The 27,624-nt window shown below is 38.3% G+C and overlaps 6 protein-coding genes and 1 long non-coding RNA gene across 11 annotated transcripts in view; 6 read left to right on the plus strand and 1 right to left on the minus strand.

The window, feature by feature from the left end:
* Positions 1-104: 104 nt before the first annotated feature.
* Positions 105-11,075, minus strand: gtpbp1 (GTP binding protein 1). 2 transcript variants are annotated; one of them, XM_052552331.1, is made up of 13 exons: positions 10,386-11,075; positions 8,298-8,409; positions 8,031-8,211; positions 6,391-6,739; positions 5,872-5,995; positions 5,669-5,783; positions 5,429-5,573; positions 5,173-5,355; positions 3,272-3,407; positions 3,005-3,183; positions 2,748-2,912; positions 2,407-2,445; positions 105-1,210 (listed from the first exon to the last, which is right to left on the minus strand). In XM_052552331.1, exons 1-13 carry the CDS (start codon positions 10,572-10,574, stop codon positions 1,112-1,114), a joined length of 2,016 nt encoding a protein of 671 aa, XP_052408291.1. In that variant the 5' UTR covers positions 10,575-11,075; the 3' UTR covers positions 105-1,111. The 2 variants fall into 2 exon arrangements, with proteins under 2 accessions (XP_052408291.1, XP_052408292.1); XM_052552332.1 differs by lacking the exon at positions 2,407-2,445 and having other exon boundaries at positions 10,386-10,971.
* Positions 11,076-11,608: 533 nt separating this feature from the next.
* On the plus strand, positions 11,609-13,528 carry LOC127953289 (uncharacterized). Its single transcript, XR_008153134.1, has 2 exons — positions 11,609-12,117; positions 12,270-13,528. It is a non-coding gene; the product is annotated as an uncharacterized LOC127953289 (long non-coding RNA).
* A 774-nt stretch (positions 13,529-14,302) lies between these two features.
* On the plus strand, positions 14,303-18,001 carry si:dkey-283b1.7 (von Willebrand factor C domain-containing protein 2-like). The gene is made up of 3 exons (XM_052553049.1): positions 14,303-14,725; positions 15,871-16,000; positions 16,794-18,001. The coding sequence occupies exons 1-3, from the start codon at positions 14,303-14,305 to the stop codon at positions 17,036-17,038; spliced, it is 798 nt and encodes a 265-aa protein (XP_052409009.1). The 3' UTR covers positions 17,039-18,001.
* A 959-nt stretch (positions 18,002-18,960) lies between these two features.
* rpl23 (ribosomal protein L23) lies at positions 18,961-21,150 on the plus strand. The gene is made up of 5 exons (XM_052553050.1): positions 18,961-19,043; positions 20,020-20,103; positions 20,394-20,522; positions 20,671-20,784; positions 21,024-21,150. Exons 1-5 carry the CDS (start codon positions 19,031-19,033, stop codon positions 21,104-21,106), a joined length of 423 nt encoding a protein of 140 aa, XP_052409010.1. The 5' UTR covers positions 18,961-19,030; the 3' UTR covers positions 21,107-21,150.
* Positions 21,151-21,833: 683 nt separating this feature from the next.
* On the plus strand, positions 21,834-23,311 carry ccdc103 (coiled-coil domain containing 103). Its single transcript, XM_052550875.1, has 3 exons — positions 21,834-22,152; positions 22,643-22,772; positions 22,889-23,311. The coding sequence occupies exons 1-3, from the start codon at positions 22,010-22,012 to the stop codon at positions 23,309-23,311; spliced, it is 696 nt and encodes a 231-aa protein (XP_052406835.1). The 5' UTR covers positions 21,834-22,009.
* An 88-nt stretch (positions 23,312-23,399) lies between these two features.
* On the plus strand, positions 23,400-24,741 carry LOC127952433 (Ig-like V-type domain-containing protein FAM187A). The gene has a single exon (XM_052550873.1). It carries the CDS (start codon positions 23,400-23,402, stop codon positions 24,675-24,677), a length of 1,278 nt encoding a protein of 425 aa, XP_052406833.1. The 3' UTR covers positions 24,678-24,741.
* A 964-nt stretch (positions 24,742-25,705) lies between these two features.
* Positions 25,706-27,624, plus strand: part of abi3a (ABI family, member 3a) — a 43,956-nt gene continuing 42,037 nt past the window's right edge. For 2 of the 4 annotated variants that reach the window (XR_008152942.1, XR_008152941.1), the window contains exons 1-2: positions 25,714-25,985; positions 26,985-27,155. Coding sequence is in view for 2 of the 4 variants with exons in the window: in XM_052550871.1 (XP_052406831.1) it covers positions 25,854-25,985; positions 26,985-27,155 (303 nt within the window). In the remaining 2 variants the exon portion in view is untranslated. Of the gene's footprint in view, positions 25,986-26,984; positions 27,156-27,624 lie in introns of all 4 variants that reach the window. The other 2 variants (XM_052550871.1, XM_052550872.1) reach the window with 2 other exon arrangements.

Below are 27,624 nucleotides of genomic sequence, written 5' to 3' on the forward strand. Positions count from 1 at the left end.
AGACATCATTAAAGTTATACAACAGAGATACCTGCTCCATCTTTAATGCCACAGAGGGGTATTTGATCGAACACATGATTAAGATAACAAGAAGCACACACTGCTTATACTGTGAACATCAGTTTATTTGTATATTGGTATTGGAACATGAAAACGCAGAGAATGGTCCAGGTATATTGCCTCTAAGGTGTGAATACTAAAGCTCAATAAACAGTAAAGCCATTTGAAAGAAATTACAGCAAGTGTTCTGAAGGCCTATAGATCACAGCTGGAAAAAAACAAGTTTGATAAAACATTTTTTAAGAACAACTGGCACTGGTTTGTAAAGTTCCCCAATCATGAACTATTAGACACATCTTTATAACATTCTTTTCTTCGTCCCTTGCTCTGTGTGTCTGAAGTATATTCCCAGATCCTGAGCCAGGTCTGTCAGGCCCGATAACACTCGAGTGATCTGCTCCGCTTGACCAAGGATTTGGGCAGGTGTAAATGAACTGTAATATGAGGTAATTAGCAATGAGTGCGATTAGATTTCGAAGCGTGTTTACTTGCCAATTCACATTTCACACCAAACTAGCTGCCAGCAAACTTTGCCGTCCCAGTGTCCTCAGCCCCCACTGAATTCAGCTCATATCACCTACCGAAAACATCTGGAACCCATCCACTTCATGGTCCACAATAACAATGCTAATTCTAATTAAATGCAATTGTGTGACAAGTCTTGTTAATAGTCCCTTAAAAACAGCTACATAACGAAGAGTTCAGCCGCCAGAGCTTTACATCATCTCCATTGCGATTATCCTAAAAAAGATTGACAGTCATAGAGCAAGTACATGATGTAATGTTCAGCGAGAAGAATGGACTCAATGTTGACATACACAGCCAAAACAGATCCACTATGCAGTATGTGTCCTATTATAGTCTCAAAATCTACGGTATATACAGTATACAAACACACACACATCTTATAATAAATTAAAATTCACAAAACAATGTGCAAGTTGGTTCTGTGAACTCTTAAGCCTGGTCATCAAAGTGGTCTGGTCCATGTGGGCAGGTGAAAGGCGTGAGTAAACCATGGAGGGTGAACTGGACTCCTGAAGGCGCGAGTTTAGCAGCCCCCGACCGCGCCGGCGAGGGTCACTGTGGAACCGCTTTGAGGCTTGCCTTTGTGCCGCTGACCTCCTCGTCTTCTGCCTCCAGACTTTGGCTTCAAAAGACAGGAGGAAAGAAGTTAGAAGATGATTGCTGACCTTGAAAACATAACACTTGACCCTGCTGTGCCAACATCTACCACTTTATACTGCAGCAGTAAAACATAGTTACTAATAATAAGCAGCAGAACAGCACAAATTACACACCAAGTACATGAAGTGTACAGGGTTAATACAGTTAATGCAACCTAGAACTGAAACCATGAACTGAAAAAAAAAAAAAAAAAAAATTTACATTTTAATTTAGCTAGCTGCTACAGCAATGTTTCTGTTTTCGGTTTAAGTTGATGTACCAAAAAAAAAAACTACAAATTAAATAAAAATTATATTAAACTATATAGACATTAAAAAAATCTAATTGTATCTTATCTAAACAAACAGAATTCAGAACATAATTAATTATAATGGAAATAAAAACAAAATTGAAAATTCAAAACATTCATTTAAAAAAAAAAACTTTCATACTAAAATGTTAGTTCTTCATTAATAAATATCAGATTTTTGATTACTGATAAATATTTGATTTACAAATATAACCAAACATTTAATTTTTCTATGCAGCTATAAAAAAAGATTTAAATTTTGTTCATTTGAATTTTAGACGGATCAATTTAAAATGTAAACGTTTTAGCTTTTGAGATGGTATTCAGAAATTAAATCAAAATTACATTAGCCAAAATTGTTTTTATTTTTAATTTACCTTCACCTCTATTAAAAAAAATAATAATAATTTAGAAAAAAAATGCAAATATTTAAAATACCACACAAAAACTTAAATCTGTCACATGCAAAAAAAAAAAAAAACTATTTTGGTAAATGTCTAAAATTCAAATTTCAAATTAAAATCCAATTATTAATTAATCTATCAACCAAACAGATCACTGTATGTAACATTGGCCGAGAAAATTAGAACATCACACAAAATAGTAATCTGTGCCTGAATGCACAGTTACAGGAACACTAGAGTGTTTCATATTTTGTGCACTGGGACAACTCCCAAACTAGCCAATATTAAACAACACCCTCCCGGTCACAAGCCTCACTCATTTCCATGCCACAGTATCATTTGGGTAAAAGATGCATCGTGCACTGTGCTTTCAGGACGTTGAGACTCTAGAAACAGCACGGCTCCTGCGAGGGGGTAATTAGCAGTCTTGGGAATGAGTGAGTCACTTGCTGTCCCTTGTTTTACCTTGTTCTCTTTGTTTTGAGGCTCTTCCTCCATTTCTGTCTGAAGCAGTAAGAAGTGTGAAACAAAAAGGTAAACCAAAGCAAAAACGGAGCAATTTACGGGAAATAAAGAGGGATGAAATGAAAGCACAGGTGAAGAAAAGCAATAGAAGAGTGAGATGCAGGTGAAGCAAAAGAAACATTTCATGTGAGAATTAAAAGGAAATGAAAACATGGAGTAAAGGGGAAAAAAGTGACAGAAAGCAATTAGACCAGACAGGAAAGAACAAATCACCAGTACTTATAAATCGAAGCATTGCAAATCTTATATTTGTTATCCATCCCCTCATCTGTGGTTATTACCTGTTGTGGTACGTTTTGCTGGGCGGCTGGCGATCCTGTGCTAGCGCTCTCTTCACCGGACGGGGTCACTCCATCCTCTCTTCTCGCCGGGGCTTTCTTTGTTGACTGCATCTTGATTTGCGGAGGTTTGGAGTTCGACGGCTGATTATTTGTTGACAGGAGCAACTACAAGCCACAGGAACAAAAGTGATCAACTGCTAGCCGGAAAATACTGAACCACTTCCGTGTCGTAGGCTACACCCTCGAATGAAGCTGACCTTGGTGATGGTGCCCACAGCTTTAGTTCTCCCCTCTCTGAACACCAGCCTGTGGTCTATGTGCAGGTACTCTGGGGTTTTAATGAAGCGGAAGTGTACGGTAGCTTTGTCTCCTGTGCGTAAGCAGTCGCTGGTCATAGACAGGATCGTGGCCGTTTGCCTGATGCTACCGCAGTGCACTGTGGGAAGGAAGAGACAAGTGAGAGAAATGGTACAAGATCAATCTCATATCTACATTTAGGAGCGTGCAAGTGCATGTTCTCTCACCCATTGCTTGATATCTCGGCGAGATGGTGGTCGGGTGATGTAAAACCAGTATCTCAGCCTCAAACTCCCAGTATGCCTGCGGGTTTAATCGTGGGGACACCATGACCATGCCTTTCCTTATTGAGGAGCGCTTGATCTGAAGGAGAGAGAAAAGAGGAGGAATGTTGTAATGAACGACAAGATAAACGAGATCCCATTGATGAACAAATGATTCAGAACCAGCTTTTAATGTGTCGGTCGAAACGATTCCCTGACTGAGAGAAACTGATCCAGAGTAAATCGCTCAAATATTGACCTCTTACTTAACGGATGATTCAATCAGGAACTGTTAGCTGTAACTAATAATACATATTCACAACATTTAGCAGTGAGGTCCAACTGTAATTTAAAGTGCCCCTATTATGCCATTTCCAATATTTCCTTTCACGCAATGTGTAATGTAGCTGTATGTAAATGTAAATGACCTGCATAGTTGTACAGCCGAAAGTGCACAATAAATAAAGTTATCGTCTCCCAAAATAAAGAATCGACTCTGTACAGCTTAAACAAGTCCTTAGTCATTTCAAATCCCACTTAAATGGGTAACACATTTGTATGCATGCATGCATGTTATCCTATTGTAGGAGACTCCAAAATCAGTATAGGTACCGTCAAATTTGCAGAATAGGGGCACTTTAAACCAGGGCTCTGAACCGGTTCAAGGAATGAAAACTAAATAAATTTTGCCAGGAACAGGAACAGAAACTAAATCAAATTTTATAGTTCCGAACAGAATCGAAAATTTGAAATGGCCATTAACCGGTTAATAACGTTATTTTATCGTTCCATTTAATATTTGAAATGTATTTTCTTTAAAGTGTTGCATTCCAGCAGTACGTCCTATGCAAATGTGACGCTGAAGCCAACGAGTGAAATGTCCGCTCAGCTGTGAACTCATCATGGACAAGTCTCAATGCACCACACTTAGAGTTTATCTGAGGATAGTGTGAGATTAATTCAACAGATCACATGCACCTGCAGCGCTTCTGTGAATGGAGAAAACAGAAAAAAAACTATAGGATTACATAAAAAGGAATATAGGCATTTCATAGGTTATAGGTTAACATCGATTCTGCTCGGAGTGAACCGATTGAATTTTTTCGTTTTCAAGCCCTGCTTTAAACAGCATTTGTTTCCAAACAGGTATAAATATTCATACAAAATGGTTACTTTATATATTTGTCACAAATATAATCAGGATCACTAAAGATAACTTCTCAACAACCATTTTATTGATCAATTCTGTAATTTGTTGACTAAATTAAGACTTTCCCTGCCAAACTGAATTGTCCAGGTTTTTGTGTTTTCACTGTTACACACTGGGGGGCACTATTACACACCTTCTGAATAAGTCCACAATATCCTGATCAACAGGAAAAATAGGAAAAATCATGCAATGATCAACAACCAGCATATGAATGAAGACTACCTAATGTTACAGAGTGAAAATGTAGATACAGGAAGTGGTACAGTGAAGTACTATGCAAAATTTGGGGGTACTGATGAAAGTGACCTAATGCATATTTGCTTTGATCATTGTAATAGTATGATCCATATATAGTATTTGATAAAAATGCGATGTTCTCAGCTCAATTTTTTTATGAAATTTTCCTACATTAAAGTGTTGATAAAATAATAATAAAATGGATTTATTTGTTTAAAAGTATAGGCTATGTTCTTCATTTTGACGTATTGCATGTTCAGATATACAATACAATAAAATATTCTGGGGGCCATGATGTTTGAGAGGAAATTATTAAAAAAAAATGCTGGCAGTGGCTTGCGACTTTGTTCAAAAACTCTAGCAGGGAAAATTTTAACTTGTCTCCTAAATATTTAATTCCATTTAGTGAAACACAAACCTTTTTCAGAGCAAAAGATGCCGTCTGTCCACCACGGACCTCTTTCACAGGCATCCTCTTGCGGTGAATGGATTTGACCGTGATGGTGAGGAAAGCGCCCAAAGGGTCTGGTCCAAGAAGCAAAGTGTCATTGAGTCGAATCAGCCCTCGTAACGTGGTCCCAGACACTACTGTTCCTACACCCTGGCCAAAAATAATTGGACCGATGAGAGAGGGGACACATAAATATCTAAACGGAGACAGACAGCGTGCTTACTGGTACTGAATAGGTGTCGTCTATCTGGAACTCAGCAGGCTCATGGTCTTTGAATGAGCTTCTGGAGGAGAGCAGGTTCAGGAACATCTTCAGCAGGTCCATGTTCTCCCCTGAGACGTTCGAGATCTGGAAGATGGGACAGATTCTACAAAACAAACAAACATATGCAAGTCTGGAGAATAACTGGGATAAAGGTCAGCGAGAAGCACAAATGTCACGTGTATTGTGGGGCAGCATCACCTCTCAGAGCTGAAATTGGATGCGGTGACGATGACATCATCTTTATTTTGTACCAGGACAGGGATCTTTCTGCAGCCTGGAGACTTTAAGATCTTCTGCAGGAGCTTCAAGGTCTCTGAAAAGACAGTGTTACATTAGTATGGCAGTGCCTACCGCTTTCCATAATTCACAGTCACTTAAGAAATGCCGTTATTATGGCTGACCTTGAAGAATATTAGCTGGACACATGTCGATCTTTGTAACCACCACAAAGACAGGAACATTGAGAGCCAACGCCAAACCCAGGTGCTCTTTGGTCATGCCAACAATCCCTGCATTACTTCCGATCTGTGCAAGAGAGAAAAATGGAGTAAATTTAAAGACATCAACACTCATTAGAGCACTCTGTTACAAATCCTAATAATCTGCCCAAGTCGGCAGCACTTTTACATCTCATAAATGTGCTCCAAACATCAAGTTCAGAAGGAAATGTCTATTACAAATGTATTTTAATCAGAACTAAAAATGTTTTTGTTTTTAAAGTTAACGAAATAATAAATCAATATGGACTATTTAAAATGGTATTTGTTGTGCTTGTTAGAGTATTGAGCTCTTAGCTTAGCAACATGCTATTGACATACTATTAAGAATAAACCATGAGCAACAGTGAGTCTAGTCACTTCTCATGTGGCTCACTCGTGCTCATATTTGGTTTGGATGCTGCCACTGAAGAAACCAATTACCATCAGCATGCAGAAATCAGGCAGATGGCCGGTCATTCCAAACACCGTAGTCTTCAGGTACTTCTCATGGCCAGCGAGGTCAATGAAGGTGATGACTTTAGAAGACTTCTCGCAGATCTTGGTCCAATCCAGGCTGCCTCCGTGACTGTCGGGTTTGTTGACTACCTGGCCTTCTTGATCAAATCCCAGGATGTCGTTGCCCACGCTGCTGGTGCGGCCACTCTCCATTTCATGCTTGTGTCTGAAGAGCTTCTGTCGTGCGAAGCCACGTCCGTTATCCAGCTCTCCATGAGTCAGCACACCCAGCAGAGTGCTCTTACCGGCGTCCACGTTCCCCACTACAGCCACCCTGAGGAAAACACCATCAAGACTGAGTCTATAATGCATCATGGCTACAGTCAGTAAGGGAAAAGTTTCTTCGAACATGGAAGATGCATTAAAGATGCTCCTTTAATATGATAGAGCAGGAGTCATATGAATCATTGATATGCTCCACTCCTGTAGAAAAGTTTGGGGTTGGCAAGTGTTTGAAAGACGTCTCTTATAGGGTTGTGACAGCGAGGAAATTTCCCCACTGGTTAATTCATGTGTGACAACAGCGGTAATACTGATATCACCGGGGCTCGAGTCTGTTGGGAGTTTTCCCTCTTTTCCTCAATTTCCTTTGCTTTTAAATGGCTTATAAATCCCTTTCAAATTAGCCCCAGTTTTGCATCAAGTGCTTGACTGGACAACAATAACGCAGTACAACGACAAACTCACAATGAAACTAAACTTTTATTTACAAAACAAACAAAAATAGACTAAAATAATGCCAAACAGGTGCTTTAGCATTTCATTTCGAAAGTGAACCTTTTTCCATCTTCTTGTCTGCCTCTCCTCACTTACTGTCAGTCAGCTCGACTCACTTTCCTCATGTGATGAATGAAATCTATGATGTGACTGTCGTTTGACACACTGCATTTATTTTTACTATAAAAAAATCTACATGACGGAGGGGGACGGTGCATAAGTGACATGACCCGTGACGCAGCTTAACATCGGTAACACCATCAACATCGTCTTTCACATCAGGCCTAGTCTCTTCTGCTCACCAAGACAATGTTTACTTGATCAAAACTGTCAAATTGTGAATTATTTAAAATGTACAATCTTAAAATTTAATTTATTAAGGTCATTGCAAAGCAGCCATTACTCCAGTCAGTGTCAGATGATCCTTCAGAAATCACTCTAATCTACTGAGTGCTGCTCAAGAAACATTTCCTTTCATTATTATCAATACTGCTTAATAATGTGAAAAAAAACTTGATAAAACTCCTTAATGAATAGAAAGTTCAAAAGGACTTCATTTATTTGAAACAATTCAGTAACATTAGAAAGTGTCTTTAATGTCACATTCTATCAATTTAATGTCTCCTTCCTAAACGCAATGTTGTTGTCATGTTCTTTTGGATGAGCTTTTTTGATCTTTTGCATTGTCAACATTCGTTGTTTGGAAAACAGCAGCCTGGACATTGTACAGAACAAATCATTTTATGTTCCAAAAAAAAAAAAAAAAATGATCTTTGAGCAACCATGAGCACATGAGACCAGGTGTTTATTTTGGTTCAACTGAACTGTCACTCGGTCTCATCACTCACCTAACCTCCAGGAAGTCAGCTTCTCCCACTCGACGGCGAATGAGGTAATCTCTGACCTGGCCGCCAGCTTCGGCACGCTCTCTCAACAGGATGAGGTCTGCCTCGATCTGCTCGCACATGGACCTCACTGTGGCCACAGACGCCTGCATATCGCTCTCATTCAAACCATAGTCTCCTCCATCTGAAAGAGTGTGACAGACAAGCTGGTGGGTATTCTTAAAATAAATTAATACAATGAGTCTTAAGGCTCTCCTCTTAGTTTCTCACCTGAGCCCACCCCCAAGACGTAGATGGTCTCCCCGCAGCCCTCGTCCATCCTCTCACGCAGCTGCCGTAGTAGTGAGTCGTACTGTTCCCCATTGGGACTGACCAGGGCTAGCTATGACACATCACAGAAATTAATCTTATTAAACACAGAACGACTGTGGAACAACATTTCCTCTGTGTGTTACACTCATAAATGCAATACAAAGACCAGGTCTGACTCAACACCACTGTAAAAGGAACAAAGTCATCAATGGACTTGAACAGAGTTGCCAGACTTTACTGCATGTTACAATGCAATGCTACACAAGCCGAAGTGACGAAGGAGCTTCATGCAAAAAAACACAGCGCTCAGCTCCAGCCAAACAAAAACAGATCCTCCCCTCAGTCTGAACCTGTCTGATGAATGAGAAGAAGGCAGCTGCCACAGCTCCCACGTCCTTCAAGGTTGAGCACGGGTGGATGTGTGTAGACCTAAACTAGTTTATGAACAGCTGACGTGTCACCGCACGACCCGGCTTGACATGCGATACATCTTCTAAATCTATTTAAGATAACATTTCACTAATTCTTGTTTAAATATAATGCATATACTACTTATAGTACCTTCTGTACTAGTAGGCAGTATGCACTAGTACTTATTTCTTAGCTATTAGTAACCATGCCAATAATAATTAAGATATATTCTTCATCTTACTAATCATTTGTCACGCGTCATGATTAGTCAGAAGGGTTCAGACAGAGACATTACAAGTTCAATTAAAAATATTACTCAAAATATTACAATTACTTCTAGCATGCACACTAGTGTCTAAAACAAGAACCGTGATAACATATACTATTATCTATTTTAATAGTTGCTGGTAACTAAGAAATAAATACCAGAACTAATAAATAGTTATTAGTGAAACTGGAATAGGTGCCGAAAACAATCAAATTCATACTATTTGGGATAAATAGTGGATGAGTGAAAAACAGAACCGACATGTTGTTGTTTAAACCTGTAATAATGTAGTAGTTACTTGTATATAATAATTAGCTACTAGTGATATTGATATGCAGGTTAGTTATTTTCTTGTAAAAGAGTACTAAATTAAATTAAATTAAAATGTATGCATTTAGCCTCACTTTTATCCAAAGCGACTTACAGTGCATTCAGGCTACTACAGTAGATACTATTCAGATACTAGCTTATCATCGTGTTCAATAATCAGAGGTTATATTGCCAGTTTGATTATTTTAGTAACAAAGTGATACTATTATAATTTTTGTATTTTTAAGTGGTTTTAAAAAAAAAAATCTTCATTTTTTTTTTTTTTTACATTTTTTAGTCATTTTGTTGTATGTTTAGGTCATTTGTATAAGTCTTTATAATGTTTATTTATTTATTTACCTTGTTAAGACTGAAATATTTTAGTACATAGTGTTAAACCACATTACAATTTTAAAAGGGGTTTCTTGGCAAAGAGTTTTCAGTTACCTAATTTCAAGGAAGGAAAATATTGTACACCGTTTATGTTAAAAAAAAAAAAAGTTTGCACCATAAACAAAAACTAAACAAAAAGTAATAAATTCATAAAATGTGCTTCCTTGTTCTCCGATCTATTTATCTCCTCCGTGTCTCCCTCTTCTGAAGGGAAATCCCTCTGTTGCGCTGATATTTCATCAGGTATTGTGATGGGAGGCTGTCATTTCTTCAACTGACAAACTGTCCATATTTCATTCATTGGAATTAATGCAGATTTACGGTCTATAATCAGCTTGTTAAATAGCTAAACCCCCAAACATATGGACAAATCAGAAAGCCATAGTTTAATTCTGCACTACGGCAGGTGCATATGATATCATACAGACGATACGAAATGTGTTAAAATATCGCTAAAGGTACGTTAGCCGAGTTAGCTTAGGTTTACAGATGCAATCACTCAGTGGTCAGCTCGTAAAACTGTAAGGTTTGAGATTTTCACAGAAATTAAAAACATGATTAAACCTGTCCCTTCAAAATTCCAACGTGTAGTCACTAAAAATACACATTTTTGTAAACGCATTAATTTACTACGATTTGGCTGACTAGACAAGTTTGAGGCCTACCTTGCTGGAGAAGTCGATGCCGAGATCCACGACCTCGCCGTTGAACATCTCCCCGTCCTCGAAGAACTCCGCCCCGTCATCCTCGCCGCATCCCCGCGCCGGAGCAAACATGCTAGCGGGGACCACAGACTCCGGTAACCCTATGGCTCCGGGATTAAAACCCGGATCCGTCGTCGTTGTTGATGCCATCTCCGGGGCAGCTGTTTTTAAAATCAAGCTAAAACAACTATAAAACGAGGCGGTTTTGGGGGAACAGTTGTAAGCTGATACAGCACAAACACATTCAGACCGTAACAACGCTCGCCGCTAGGCTAAACCTGCCTCGTCGAGATAAACATGTATCGCTACATGTTACTGGTATCACAATAACACGCTAAACTGATAACAGAGTACACCAGAGTCTGACAATCTGTCACTGCCCACGTTAAAACGTTAAGTTAAAAAATGTTGTAGAAAATGAGTCATGTGTGTTTTTCTTCTTCTCATGAATTATTGATGAGCGGTCTAGACCAATCATTTTCTTCAGAATTATAATCACGTGTGTTATCATCCAATGAGAGTTCGTGGGCGGTGCATGTCATTATTAATAAAATATAATTACAATGCAAATGATGCAACATTTAGTTTTTAAGTCCCAAGGTTTGTTTTGGTAAATGGTCGACAGAATAAAATAAAATAAAATAAAAATAATATAATATAATAATAGTAATAATAATTTGAAAAAAATTATTGAAAAAAATAAAAGTCAGACACATAAAGGATATCAGTAGCCTATGCTATTTAAAAACCAGCGAGTAGATCACGGACAGTTTAGTTGACCGTCTTCAACACGCAGTTGTGTAATAACTGAATCCACGTGTGATAACAAACCCTGTGACGAGAATATTAAACATAAAAGACTCACCAGATTATCTTGCTTGTGTAATTTAAAGTACACATGAAATCAAAATTGACTATATTTACTTTGTTCGCCTAAATTGATCGTTTTGTGCTGAACAATTCATCCATGCGAGTCAATCCACACAAAAAAAATCATGGCTTCATAATCTTTAATCAAAATCTGAAAATGCCCCTCCCCTCTGCATTGGAGGACCTTCACTGATGACGTAGGCTTGAGGAATTGGGTGTCTGCTTAATCCGTAACCACGCCCCTCCAACTGACAGTAGACAGGCTGCCTGTGTGTTTGCGAGCATTGACAGCGCGTGAAAGGAGAGATGGCGAGGAGGTGCATTTTTGGTTGTGGAACTCACGGAACGCTTTTCCCTTTCCCTGAAATTCCCTCGTTACGGTCCAGATGGATCGATTTTATTACATTTCGAGGAAGGAGGGATAACAAAGTGTTCACGGATGGGCTCAAAGCACTTCACGCGCGAATACTTCAAAAATTGGACAGAACACGAAATGGGGTTTGAGATATCTGTCATTAACAGATAACGCTGTCCCGTCAGTGTACACCGTTAGTACCTCACAAAGTTTGACGACGGTGAGTTGAAATGAACCATGTCTCATGCAATTGAACACACCTACTTATCTAGATCCAATCAGGTGCTAGTTGGAAAATAAGCCACGCCCACTATTTTCCTCATTTATTATTCCGTTTCTCTCGGAAATACGTCACAACACTGGAGAAAAGCCGTTTGCAACTTCCGTTTCACGGAGACTTTAAATGAACTAAATTACTAAACGTGTCATCAAGAATCTGAGGGATGTCAAATCAGGCTCACAAGTCAGGTAGCCTAACATGTTATTTCACCCCTTTCAGATGGTATTTAAATCTTAATTGTTCAGCTGATTTAATAATGTAAGTAAATGTTAGTATTGTACTGTATAATGTTTATTTTATTTGTGATAATATACTGTCTGGATCATTGAAATCTCTTCAGGTTTCTGGACCTATAAAGGCAACGTGATAGGAGCTTGGCTGATGTGGCTGCATTGTAGGGCAGAATTTAGGGGCTGGTGAGGTGCTCTAGTCGATGTGGTCCTCCTAAAAACAAAAAGCAAGCAACCCGACCAGAACAATGGACACAACAACATCATGTCTGACACAAAGAGTAAAAAGTGCTCTGTCAGCATAGTTGTAGAGTGCAACTTTTTAATGGAGCCCTGGCTGAACTATCATTCTTTTCCCTACATTCCAAGCAAGAAATGTTAGTTCTTAAAACATTTTAAAAATGAAAAATATATACAAAGATTAATTTTAGAAGTCAATAGCTCTGAGAATAAATGTAATTTCAGGTATAGTGGTGCTTCTCAATAAATTAGAATGCGGAGGAAAAATTCATTTATTTCAGTAATTCGACTCAAATTATGAAACTCTTGTATTAAATAAAATCAATATGCACAGACTGAAGTAGTCTAAGTCTTTGGTTCTTTTAATTGTGATGATTTTGGCTCACATTTAACAAAATCCACCAATTCACGATCTCAACAAATTAGGATATGGTGACACACCAATCAGCTGATCAACTCAAAACACCTGCAAAGGTTTCCTGAGCTTTCAAAATGGTCTCTCAGTTTGGTTCACTCGGCTACACAATCATGGGGAAGACTGCTGATCTGACAGTTGTCCAGAAGACAATCATTGACACACTTCACAAGGAGGGTACACAAACCTTCATTGCCAAAGAAGCTGGCTGTTCACAGAGTGCTGTATCCAAGCATGTTAACAGAAAGTTGAGTGGAACGAAAAAAAAGTGTGGAAGAAGAAGATCAACCAAGAGAACTGCAGCCTTATGAGGATTGTCAAGCAAAATTGATTCAAGAATTTGAGTGAACTTCACAAGGAATGTACTGAGTGACTTTTGAAAACTAAAGTCACTGCACCCGTTTACCAAGAAATCTTGGAGCATTTCATGCTTCCCTCTGCTGACCAGCTGTTTGAAGTTTGAATTTTCAAAGGAGAAACAAGAGACCAAACAATACAGATGAGCTGAAGGCCAGTGTCAAAGAAACCTGGGCTTCCATATCACCTCAGCAGCGCCACAAACTGATCACCTCCATGCCACGCTGAACTAAGGAATTAATTAAAGCAAAAGGAGCCCCTACCAAATATTGAGTACATGTACAGTAAATGAATATACTTTCCAGAAGGCCAACAATTCACAAAATGGTTTTTTTTTTTTATTGGTTTTATGAAGTATTCTAATTTGTTGAGATAGTAAATTGGTGGGGGTTTGTTAAATGTGAGCCATAATCATCATAATTAAAACAACCAACCAACGACTTAAAATACTTCAGTCTGTGTGCACTGAACTCTTTTTTTAAAACGAGTTTCACAATTTGAGTTGAATTACTGAAATAAATGAACTTTACCTCGACATTCTAATTTATTGTAGATTACTAAATTGTGTGGTTCCAAGTCTGGGGAAGTTTTTTATTTTATTTCACGTTTTAAAAGACAAAGCTTGCCAAAGTTAAATTAAATGTACAAATAAGAGAATGGACCATAAGGACCGTGCAACTGTGCTACATTTCAGTCATTTGATCAGCAGAGTGAAATGGAATAAAAGTAGTGTAATTTGATGAAAAAAAAAAACATGGTAGATTTAAACGTTACACCACCATTTCTGTGAAGCTCTTCACGTGAAATACATGATGTAGCCCAGGCCAGGTGTGCATCCATGCACCACTTCCATATTATTTTAAGAGGAAATTCTTTAGGAATAGTTTTGGAAACGTTAAAAACATTATCAAATATTTGTAAAATATTATCATTAGTCTTAAGGTGTAGCTAACACAAGCACTTGATAGTCATATTGTAAAAAGTAAACGTAGCCTAAAGATTTTTTTTTTTTTTTTTGAAGCCATACTTAAAAAATAAAAATAATATTAATACAGTTTTAGTCTTGTTTGTATAGTGAGGTATGTGACATTCACAGGAGGGTCATTTTCTGTGGTGTATGTCATTGGGCATATGTTTTTGCACTGCCACGCGCATGATGACAATCCAGACCACATCATACATAGCCTGCTGCCAGTAAGGATGCGCTCTCCCGTCCTTTGCATCTCGTTTGCACTCCAGTGCTTCGTTCTCCAAAGCGCATCCGAGTATTCTTCCAAATCCGGGCTGGAATACGAATTCGGTGACTATCGTGGCAAGTTTTGTATCGACGACCAAGGTTTTGTTTATAGCATCGGAGAGGTTTATCATCCGAGCTCCACCGCGTGCCCCTGCACCTGCACAGAGGACGGACCCGTGTGTGTCAGACCCAGGTGCCCGCGTATACACCCGAGATGCACGCGCATCACATACAAGTCCTGCTGCCCCGTGTGTGAAGCTGTCAGTAAAGTTTGTGTGTACGGGGGCAAAACTTACAGAATACTGGAGGAATTTAAGGTGAGTCGATAAAATACATTGATTGCACTATATTGTTCTGCCATGGACATTTTATAATGATTATAATATTTCGTTTTGATTATTTTTTGTTTGTTTGTTTTGTTTTACTAACGTTCTTAAGTTTATTATAACAATACAGAAATTATAATATGTAATGATGACCTTTTGCCTTGTTTGGTTTGTTTTATCACAGGACATAAAAATTGGGACATCATAAAAAATTGCATAATATCTGTGTTATGTTTAAGTCTAGTCAATGAACTAATGTTTGTTGGATAAAAAAAAACTTACATCTGTCAGACACTTAAAAAAAATTATAATAATAAATAATAATAATTCTAGAATACGGAACAAAACTAAGGCTAGAAAAAAAGGCTAGAAAACAGTCACTAGTGCAATATCCTAAAAGTTAATCTTCTTTACCTCAAAACTGTTACTTCTACATTAAAACCCCTTAACTGTCACTCCGTCCTGAATACGGTACGCCTAAGTTTACCTCACTATATTAAAATCTAATCTAATCTAATACTGACAAGCTATATATCGTTGGAAAGATCTAAGACTCCCAAATATATATTTACCAATGTTTTTTGTTAAAAATGATGTAAGAAAAGTAATAGATTAATTTATGACAAGAGTGCACCCTCAAAAATCTACATTATAACAGGAGTTTTGACCTTTGTTTAAAAAAAAGACTTCTTCGTTGCCTTTTTCTCTATCACATTTTAGAAATCCTCAGAAATTATATATCACTTGAAAACATAAAATCTAAAAATTCATCCTTTAAAACCCATTTTAAAATCAGACATTTCATTACCATATAAATGGTACATCAATATCATGTTACAAAATGTTTTCAGTCATGCATTATGAAAATGTAGGTTTGTATCATGCACATTCAAGTCTATCTTCAAAAACGTGAGTGACAGTTCATTTAAAATACTCTGTATTTTAATATACTGTATCTAGTAAAAGTGTTTGAGTACAAAGAAAGTATTTTAGATGAATCCATTCATAGCTGTTGATCGAAGACTGTCTCTGACACTCTGACAGTATATGTGATTTCCCTGGCCTATCGATCAATATGTCCCCAGTGAATTTAGATTGTATAATCCTGAGTGAATCTTTGTTCCTGTTTTAATCAGTTGTCACCGTGTGAGCGCTGCCGGTGTGAGGTCAACAGAGAAGTTTACTGCACCATATCCAGCTGCCCTACCTTACATTGTGTGAATCCTGTATACGAACCCAACCATTGCTGTCCTGTGTGCAAAAATGGTGAGAGGTTTTACACACAACATCTCACGTGCATATCTGCTCCATCCAACGTCGCTAACAATAACGTAATGTTTTAACAAACATCTGCATCTGTCCAGACCTGTTTGTGTTCTGAGAGGTAAGGTTGTATTTTGAGGATCAGTAATGAAGTTTCTTTGATGGTGTGGGGCGCCCTCACCTCTTTTTGATTGATTTCTTCTTGATTACTGCATAGTTGATGGTGATGTCATGGGAAAATAATGATGCAATGGAATTGTTCGATGGATTGCTTACTACCATGCCGTCTATAAATAGGAACCTGTCCACGGCATGCTGGGATGGCGCACTGGGCCATCCCTGACAACAGAAGGCATGAGGTGGACAGATTGTGTGTGTGATAGTTTGTGTATGTAATGTTCATATAGAATCTGACAGGTAATGTGTACCGATTTCAAAACTAAAGATGCTACATACTAAATATGTATTGCATTTTTGTGTGTATATGCCTGGCAATTTCTATACGAGATCAAGCATTCAGTAGAAAATAGTTTTTAAAGGGATAGTTCTCCCAAAAATCCTCACCCTCATGTTGTTCCAAACCTGAATGACTTTATTTATTCAGGAGAACACAAAAGAAGATATTTGTTTGGACTCCACTGAATTGTCTTCTTTTGGGTTACACTGAACATATAAAGTCATACAGGTTTATACAGAGTTACTTAATACAGACTTTTTGGTTGAGCTATTCCTATAAGAGAAGCTCTAATTCTAACCAAATCCTGAGCTTCATGCTCTCCGTGTCTCTTTTTCATAGGGCCAAACTGCTTTGCTGGAAATCGTGTGATCTCAGCAGGAGAACGTGTTGAGGTTGATGAGCGGACGGTGTGTTTCTGCACTTACCGGGATGGAACGGGGCAGACGTACCTTTACGCTACCTGTGTGGAGCGCCAACAAGCAGACAGTGAAGCCAGTGACTCCGACAACACATCCAAACAGAGGGAGGAGACGGAGAAAGAGAGAGAGAGAGTGTTCTCACCCAGGCTGGATGCCATCCCATGACGAGAAGTGTGTCTGGCACCAGCTCTCCTGACAGGCAGGAGGGGATAATTAAAAATTGTAATGGTAAAAACTAAAAACTCAGGCAAGTTCTTTCTTAATACACATTTAAGAACATTTAATTACACTATTAAAATCACCAATGATAAAAAAAATTGCTGGTATTTCATTAAACTCTTCTCAATGTACTCCGTAGCCAAGTTCACATTCTTCTTTGGGTGAATAGACACAAGTATTTGGGGAAACTCTCTAAGCAGATAATGAGGCCGGAGGGATACCGTGAGCATCTCAATGTCCTTCTCAATGTCCTTTGTGCATAATTTGTCTCTCATAACAAGAGTCTTGCAGAGCACCATGCAGGTGTCACAACCTGCGCTGGGATAACTGCCAACACTGACCTCTTTAGCCAACCCACCATCCTGACCCAGATTGGCAACCCACTGACAAGCAACATGCACTAATAAAATCTTCCATTACTATACATAGCACACTTGTTGTTCAGAAATCAGGGTCAGTAACTTTTAAAATAAATGAGTTTATGCAGCAAGGTCCCATTAAATTGATGGCATTACATACATTGTAAATGTAAAAAAAAAAAAATATTTCAAATAAATGCTGTCCTTTTGAACTTTTTATTTATCTAGTAATCCCGAAAATGTATCACGGTTTTCTTGAGCACCAAAAAAGCACATTAGAATGATTTGTGAAGTCACACTGAAGACTGGAGTAATGATGCTGAAAACTCAGCTTGGCCAGTACAGGAATAGATAGATTTAAAATATGTTAAAATAGAAAGCAGTTACTTTAATTTATTTTGAATGGACTCCAAACTTCTGAATGGTCGTGTGAATATGTGTTTATTACTGCATATCATGTTGTATACTTCTTACTAAAATGCAGTTATGCAGCATTATATTTAAATATGGAACATTGTATTAAAATATTATTCCCCATTTTTCCATCTCATTTTTGTGGCATGTTGTGTTAATGGACACATTACACACTTTTGAAGTCTTGAATATTTTTTGATGTTTAAATGATTTATTCCATGTCAAATATGACATCTTATTTAACAATATCAGTGTTCATTCGGATACATTTACAAATAATCATATTGTATAGATATAACCAGTAAAAATATGTTCTCCTTAAAGAAGATTAACATTCTTGTTTAGATAGGAAGTGGAGCATGCAATAAAAAAAAAAAAAAAACATTTTCAAAGGGCTGGTCAAAAGGAAACATTTAAGTATATTTAAGTATAAAAATGATCTCGGGTTGAGTTGTTTCCCCTTGCTCGTTATGTAAAAATCTGAATCTGCATTTTTTTATGTTTTGCTGATTTTAACAATTTAAATGAACACTGCAACAGCTAATTCACAAAATTGAAACATAATGGCAACACTCTCTTGTCTTTATGAGTTGCAAACGTGAAAAAAAATTAAATAATTTTTATTTTTTATTATTTTTTTTTTAAACTGAGTCAAGGTTTTTAACAATTTTTAATTCATTTTTTTCTAATTTAATAAACTTTTTACTCACAGATTATGTTATTCACGCATGTATTTTAGTATTTGGTCTGTCCCTCTGATGTGAGACACACTTGAGCCTCATGAACTCCACAAGTTTCCAAACCTGATGATCATTTCCAGTGTGTCAGATGAACACATCACTGTATATTTGCAATGTACTCGCTTTATTTGGATCATATGTCTGGAACTATTATTGATTTTTAATTATTAACAATATCAGAAAGAAACAGATAAATTAGAACAAAAACATGTGGATAGAGAAAAAAAATAAAAGGTGATTTTATATTAGAGACTAAAAGTCACATCGAAAATGCGTCAAGAGAGCAAACATACATACGGCTCACTAGGTGGCGATGTAGGGATGGTGGCTTTGACGCGCGCGCCGGATGCTGTGAGAGCTGTGGCACGCGCACGATTATATCCCAGCATTCCTTTCTGTCTCTTCCTCTTTCCTTTTCGGCGACAATGTCTAAGAGAGGTAAGAAACGCGCCTGAGAATCCACACTCATCCTTCAAATGAGACACGCTGAAGGCTGGTGAAGCACTGAACGGGTTTAACAGATCATAGAGAACTTATATTTTCGATATATTATCGCCGATGGTCAAGTACAACTTAGATTAAAACTAGTTTCGAGCGTTTGCCGCTAGCGAGAGAAGCCATGTTTGCTAGGTACACGGACTCCAGTCTCGTGGTGCCAGAAGTGTCCTGTTTAAACGCTTCGTGCACAAACTTTACTCTGCGATAACAAGTTTTGAAACACGGTTTAACGTTAACCGTGGTGTGAAATAAGAAATGTGACTATTAAAAGCAGTAACCGTGTGAACAGTGGAGCGCCAGCACGCAGCGGAGCAGCTCTCCGTACACAGATGATGGCGCAGCGCACATGTGAGAGACTCTGATCGTACACCGGACAAATGGACAAATACTGAGGTTCATCGATTCTGAAGTATTACTGTCTTCATTACAAACGTTAGTTCACTGCTGCAACTCACAGCCGGATCGATAGCGATTAGCATTAGCCATTTGCAGACCTGAAGGAATGGTTCGTCCTAAAATTAACACGTTGTTATAAACTTTAAACACTTCTTATTTATAGAAAACACTGACCATTGAGTAGAATGACAACTTAAGCCACCATTCACTTTCGCTGGGTGTTTTTGATGGCAGTGAATAGTGCCTGATACCTCGATCACTGTAAAGAGTGTTGCACCAGATCTGAATAGTTTAAGTAACGTTAACTCAACTGACTTGAGGCTTTACAGGGTTAACTGATAGTGGCACAACTGTTTGACAACTCTAGGTGTGAATGTATTTGTAGTTGGTATTTAAAGTCACTTCATTTTGGCAATCAGTTATAAATGAAGTCGCTGGCTAGCTAAATAAAAATGTGTCTGGCATCTTTTTGTGTTCTGCTACCGTTGTAAACTCTTAACACGTTCATCCTCTTGTTCAGGACGTGGTGGGTCATCGGGAGCCAAGTTCCGTATTTCCCTGGGTCTCCCAGTGGGAGCGGTCATCAACTGCGCCGACAACACAGGTGAGAGATCTGCCAGTATTTGGGCTCGTTATCCTTCTAAAAGCACTTGCTTCGTCTGCTCTGTGGCTGGGTGAGTCGTCAGTGAAGGAATAATAACCCCATTGCTCTTGGGTGAGATGGCAGTCACCATGTGCTGTTGAATCTCAATCCGTGATGGGACAGATGTACGCTTGTTTCTAATGATGCAGCTGAGGGTTAGCAGACCTTTGTCTAACTAACTTTAGGTATAAAAATATAATTGAATATACTGAGTTGGTGTTTGCTCAGCTGTGGCTTTTTCTCTCACTTAGGTGCCAAGAACCTGTACATCATATCCGTCAAAGGCATCAAGGGTCGTCTGAACAGGCTCCCCGCCGCTGGTGTGGGCGACATGGTCATGGCCACAGTTAAGAAAGGCAAGCCAGAGCTCAGGAAAAAGGGTGAGTGTTTGCTGGACCTGATTTCACATTTCGGGAGCCTGAGCTTTTTAACTGTAAATAGCAGGCTTTGTCTGAGATATTTGATTTGCTGATCTGAATTAATGGTCTAGTGTATGTATGCTTATACAACTCTTCCCTTGTAATCTAGTGCATCCTGCGGTGGTGATACGTCAGCGGAAGTCGTATCGGCGAAAAGATGGTGTGTTTCTGTACTTTGAAGACAATGCTGGGGTCATAGTGAATAACAAAGGAGAAATGAAAGGTGAGTTTTGAATATAAGATCTTGTGTTGTACCCTTCTAAAAGCACTTGCTTCGTCTGCTCTGTGGCTGGGTGAGTCGTCAGTGAAGGAATAATAACCCCATTGCTGTTGGGTGAGATGGCAGTCGCCATGTGCTGTTAAATCTCAATCCGTGATGGTACAGTTTCTACTTGAGACCTGTCATTTTGCATCTTGATGTTTTGCTTGTGTGCAGTGCTAAGTTGTTTTTGTCTTCTGTAGGCTCAGGTATCACGGGACCCGTAGCCAAGGAGTGCGCAGACCTGTGGCCCAGGATTGCTTCCAATGCCGGGAGCATCGCCTGATCGCTAATCTGGCTTGTCGTTTTCAATAAAGTCCTTGAAGTTTACATGTGTGTCACTGTCTGTTGATTCCAGGGACTTTGGTCTTGACGCTAAGTTAAAACTGCAATATTTTAAATTTGTTAACATTTTATGATATAACATGATTATAGATTTAATCCAAAAATTACAGACTCTTGAGCTTAGTTTTTTTTTTTTTTTTTTTGTCAGTAGGCTACATGTGGTAAATGTTTGTGATCAATATCTTGAGTATTGGCATTTGACATGAGTATATGAAAACTACATTTATTCAGTAATGCATTAACTTTAAGAACCTGCCTGAAATGTTACTCCTTAAATTAAAAATAGTTTTTAATAGATAATGAAGTTTTGTCTTGAATAGTTACTGTGAAATTAATATCTTAATATACTCCCAGGTTTAAAACCTTGTATATAGATTTAATCTTTAAGGTAAAAAAAAATACATTTTAACTCAACACGAGATGATTATGCACAAATCCAGAAAATACAAAATACACATTGTTCAATTGTTTTTGAGATGTTACTTAATACAATCCGAGCTGCAAGTCTGTAGGATGATGATCAAGTCTTTTTAAATTAGGTAAGCTACACTTTTGTGTGTGTTTTAGTAATGTTATAGAGTATATTGTGCATATATATATATATATATATATATGAACGTTTTAAATGAGCTTCGCTGATTTGAAAATCAAAATTTCTCGCGAGCTCCAAAGCGACGCGTGGTTGTTATGGAGACCAGTTTGTTGTGGAAGTTTGAGCTAGCGAGTTAACCGTAGCTGTACTCGTATTGATTTGCTGAATTTCTGTCATTTGAGGTAAATAACATCATCAGTTCTCCTCATAAATGTAAATTGGGTATCTTTTCACGAAGCAGTAAGAGCAGGTATGGAGAAGTCTGGTCTGATAAATTTCAGTTCACTTGAAAAGGAGCTTCAAGCGGCGCTGGAAGCGGACAGGAGATATCAGAGGGAGAATGAAGCCAAGTTTCGAGCTTTAAACCAAAATATCGCCAGCTATGAAGAATTCAGGTACGGTTTCGATTTGTTGTACTGTAAGATGTACATTTAATAGCTGTTAAACCTAGTTTTTCTGCATTCATTTTTACCGAGCAACAACTCAATGTCATTAAACTAAAACTAAAATCACACACACGAAATGATACATGAAATAAAATAAACGTTAGCTGAAATAAACAAAATAAGATAAATTCAAAATATATAGAAATAAACTACCAATGCAAAAGTTATAGTTTAACAAAAATAATCAGTATATATATATATATATATATATATGTGTGTGTGTGTGTGTGTGTGTGTGTGTGTGTGTGTAACGCTACGTTACCTATGCAATGTTATAGACATTCGAAATTCGACATTTTTTTTTTACTTAAACTGAATAAAATGATAATGAAAACAAAATATCAACATTCAAAATATTAATCAAAACTATTTTTTCTTTTTGTATCTTAGTGATACTAAAGTAACAGTGGTGTCTCCGTTTTATATGTAATGATTTCAGGGATATAGTACTTGCATCTCACTTGAAGGCCCTTGACAGAAAGGACATCTCTGGTGCTCCTCGAAAGCAGCCCTGGAATCCCATTGCTTTTGGCGCAAAGCATGAGAGCGCTTTATCTGAGGAGGTCCAGGTGAGACATTTTATGATACAAATCAGCTATATGTTGTCCCAATGCTAGGTCTCACAGTACATCATCTCACCTAAGAATGAAGTATATAACTAACTAGATTCTGGATTTACTTCCAGCCAAAGTTATCTGAGATCCAGCCAAGAAGTGCGTCAGAGTTCATCCGTGAGTGGCGCAGGTTTGCGGGAAGTTCACTGGAAAAGTACAGTCTCCTCGTGAGTCTGGGAGGCAAGGCTCTGCAGGAGATCTTCAGGACTGAGGTTGGCCTTGGTCTCCTCGGCGAGTTCCTTCTGATTCTGTCACAGTGTCTGAAGTCAGGAGACGAGGAAATAGTGTTCGGCGTGCTAGACGGCCTTTCCAGCACTGGCCGTTTTGGGCTTAACCTGTCTCTTCTTAGTCAGGCAGAACAAAAAGCCTGTGAGGAGCTTTTCCACAAGCTACAAGTTACAGCAGGTGATTCTTCTGACACGTCATTGGCTCGTGAGGCAAGTCTTACAGCAAAACTGAAAGCGTTGATGGGAAAATATGGCATCCAGAAATAGTTTGTATTGAATTTCCATTGTACCTTAAACAGTTTGTATTGTATTATATATCCTTTTTTGTAGTTGTTGTTTGTGCTGGCAGAAAAATATGCCAAGAAAAGTGCTGGCCATTTGTTTTTGGGCCATTTGCCCATTGTTACATTCTGCCTATGAGGCTCCCGAAGACAAGGAGGACATCTTTGCCAGCAGGGCCTGTCCTGCATTTCTTGTCTTTGACTCTGCTGCCTTCCTATCTGATATGACCATTGAACTTCCTTGTCACTGTAAACCAGAGGAGACTCATTCAGTGGTGTGGTACTATCAGAAACAAGTTGGCTCCATGAACACCAAAGTCCTCACAGACTTTGAGGGCACTACGGTGGTGGAGTCATCCAAAGTTGGCCGAGGGTCCGATCTGCGCAGTCGCTTTTCCATCCGTCTGTTTAGTCTCCTCATCTTCAGGGCGCAGAAAGCCGACTCAGGGCACTATATCTGTGGCACAGCCTCTGGTGAATTCTTCTACGGCTACGATGTGGATGTCCAGGAGGTCCGTCAAGTTTTGTTTCCTTGGAGCGTCAAACAGAGGACTCAAGTACAAGAAGCAGAGCCCCTCAGCATAAAAGCTGAAAAGTTTCATGTGTTCACCAGGTACGAGCCGTGGTCTAAATGTGACCGCTGTGACGTCCGGGGGGAGCAGATGCGTGGAGGACTTTGTTACGTCAAAAGCATTTACCTCCATGTACGTTATCAGCGTGAATCGGACACAGAGGCTCCTTGTGGTTCCTCAGCTGTTCCCCAACAGTTTGGCCTTTCTGGTAGTGGCTACGGAGCCAAGCTTGAGGTGAGGAACTGTCACACCCCCTGTCCTCCAAAACCTACGACATCTCCAGAGAGACAAGCTCTGCTAAAGTTCCTCGAGTTTGACGATCGATCTCCTTCGGGTGTCACCATCCACTTTCATAGCCACCCCACAGGCTCTGATCTGGTCATGACCTGTCCTGGTGCCAAACCGCAGTACGCTGTGGCCTGGGATAAAGGTTCAGCACCGCTTCACCGTTCTCAGTATATGGAGGGAGTGAATAAGACGTCTCGTGTCTTCATCGACACCGGTCACCACCTACACTTCAGACCCGTGCGGCTGGAAGACAAAGGCTCCTATTTCTGCTGGCTCCAAGGAGAGCTGGCTGCAGAGATCAGATTGGGGGTGTATCTGCGCTTGGGACGCTTGCGTCAAATCTGGGACCCAGAGTCTGTCTACGCACTAAAAGTTATACTTGCTTGCTACGCTGGCATCTCTGCTCTGTTTCTCCTCACTGTGATGGTCAGATTTATTTGGCAGATAAGCAAGGAAGAAACCTCTGCAGATATTAACTTGGGTTTGCTGTAGTTATACTGATGTACATTTAATGTGAAGTGCAAGGTGAAATTGAATAAATGTGCTGCTTATTGAATTTTCTGAATTTGAATGTATTTGTTTTTTAACAGACTTGAGAGTGACAAAGGAAGTAAAGCACTGTGTATGTTTCTTTTATTCTGAAAACATTTAAATAATAATCATTGAATACAGAATTGTAGAAAAAAAGAGAGAAACATTACATATTGTACAGTGAGGGTTCAAAATCATTTTTTTTCTAATTGTTTTTAATATATATAATTATATTAATGATATATATTATATTAATTATATATATATATATATATATATATATATATATATATATATATATATATGATGTGAATAGTTCCCACAGCAGTGCTCTCTTAATTTCTATCTGTGCATACTCATCACTCATAGTTTCTGTGAAAATTATGTATAATCGATAATTTTCGAATTCAAGAAGACGTAAAAGCTGATTGTTATCTTTTTTTAAACAAAGTTTTTCTAGTCGTTTGTGATTCACTGAAATATTTTAGTTGTAAAATAAAAGTAAATAAATAGTTTTGAATATTTTAAAATATTTTATAGAGCTTGGCATAAGATCTTTTACATTTACAAATCACACTTTTAAAATCTCATTTATTCAAAGTAAAAAAAAAGTGTTGTAATTAAAATTATATATATATATATATATATATATATATATATATATATATATATATATATATATATATATATATTAAACTCATTTTATTGGGAGCTTCTTTTGATTTTTCTGCTGTAAATAAGGCTTAGATTTTTCATTTTCTGTTCAGATATTTCACATTAGGTGGTCACCATCGCTAGAGGGCGTGATTGCACCGCTGATGGGAACCACGCTTGTGAAACCGCTAAGTAATATTAATATGTGTAGAATTATGTTATGTTTCTAGAACTATAGTAACTCTGGCTGCTAATTTATTGCAGGTTTATTTGTAAATGGCAGGACGTTCTTGTTTCCGCGTCTTCACAGAGGCCTTGATCAGATACGTGCTTGCAGCATTATAAAGCAGAAGTGTGCTGACAGAGGAAGGCAGCGGCGGGCGGATGGGGTCTGACTCTGAGATGACTGACATATATCAGTAGGCTGCTGTCGCATACAGGTTTCCGGAGCTGTTCCTCAACGGTCTGTCATTCCGTCTCGCGATGAAGGATCAAAACTACTCCGAAGAAGTTACAAAAATACTGGAGGAGGCCCCCTCCGCTCGCAAAGCACTTTTAGACAACTATAACAATTTATACAAAGTAGCGGAGTACTGCGAGAGCAACTACCTGCAGGTAAGACCGCTTCACACCCACACACAGATTGAATCTGTCACCGATAGACAAATGATGACACGTGTCATTTACAAAGCAACACTTTAATTACTTTAACAGTATACTTGAGTGATACGTTGGTGCGTTGCCATTGCCTATTTTTATATATATATATATATATATATATATATATATATATATATATATATATAAACGCGTTAAATGTATTGTATCGTCGCGTTTATCGCAGCGTCAGCATTCAAGATAAAATCAGTTAAACAGACATATAACCTTGCGTTTTACCACTTTCCTCTGCCCTACGTCCCAAAAACGCGGTGTTTGCGAATTGCTCGCCTATGCAGAAATCAGTTTTTACAGTCAGTATGCTTACTCAGAGGTGTTTTTAGGGTGTATTCATTTTCCTCAGGAGTGTTTGGAGTCCCTCAGTACACTTGACGAAACCACAGATTAAAACTTTTACAGTTTGAGATCTCATCCGCTCACACTCACGTCGCTATTTGTGAGACTGGTGTTCAGTTGAAATGTGCTGTTGTACCGCATTCAAGAAGATAGACGTACAAGTGAGAAGATGAAGCAAGACTGTCTTCCTTACAGTAGAGACAGTGTCTGACTCGAGCCGTGTGTGAGGTCAAGGTTTTTCACATTACGTTTGCTCCCCACAAAGACGGCAGAAAACGCTTAGGGGATGCATTAATTATGAAAATATAACACCGCTAAAAGTTTGGCGTTGAGGAGTAGGCCTAGGTCAGTTAATACCACTGGCACTGTATAAAAACAACATAAGTAAATGGAAACAAGAACAAAATATGAAAACGACACACAAAAAAAGTTTGTTCCCTTTTTTTTAATTGCTGCAGGATGTTAAGGTCGTGTATAACATGCAACACCATGACAGCTAATATTATTCATGTAGCCTACATTAAGATGAAGTTGGTTGAAACATGATTTCATGTCATCTGTGGTTAATGATTTAATTAAAGGAGGTTTGTAATTCTGCAGGCTGGAAATGACACCACCAAAGCCCTTGAGGAGACCAAGGCCTTCACCACCCAGTCCTTGGCTAGTGTGGCCTATCAGATCAGCTCTATGGCCACCAATGTGCTCAAGCTTCTGGATGCACAGACCCTGCAGCTCCGCAAGATTGAGTCCTCCATCAACCAGATCGGACAGGTACCCGACCCCATTTTGAGATCATTTTGAACATGTTCCTTTATTTTGATCATGTTATCACAGTACAGTCATTTTTATCAGTGTAAATTAGTTCAGTCCTATCATGCTGACTCTGAAACTTTGCCGGCTTTACAATGTCATTTCATGAAAAATGGATGTTGTCCTTCAGTTGCCTTGAATTTTTTTTAGTTTTTTTTTGTGCTGGCTCCTTATTTCCCTTAGTAATTGAAAACTGGTACAATCTGAATTTCGTCATACATCACCAACACATGATGACAGCTGTCCTTATTAATTTTTTTATTTATTCCACTATAGCCCATAAAGCAAAGAATAAATTATATAATAGAAATAAAACAAAAACTAATGTTTTTGCAAATATTTGGTTTCTGCAAATGTAAAAAAAAAAAAACTGTTGTAGGTATGATAACACTTAAAAACTACATTTTTTAAATACATATTTACAAATTTC

This window comes from Carassius gibelio, chromosome B3 (assembly GCF_023724105.1).
Source record: "Carassius gibelio isolate Cgi1373 ecotype wild population from Czech Republic chromosome B3, carGib1.2-hapl.c, whole genome shotgun sequence".
NCBI lineage: Eukaryota > Metazoa > Chordata > Actinopteri > Cypriniformes > Cyprinidae > Carassius > Carassius gibelio.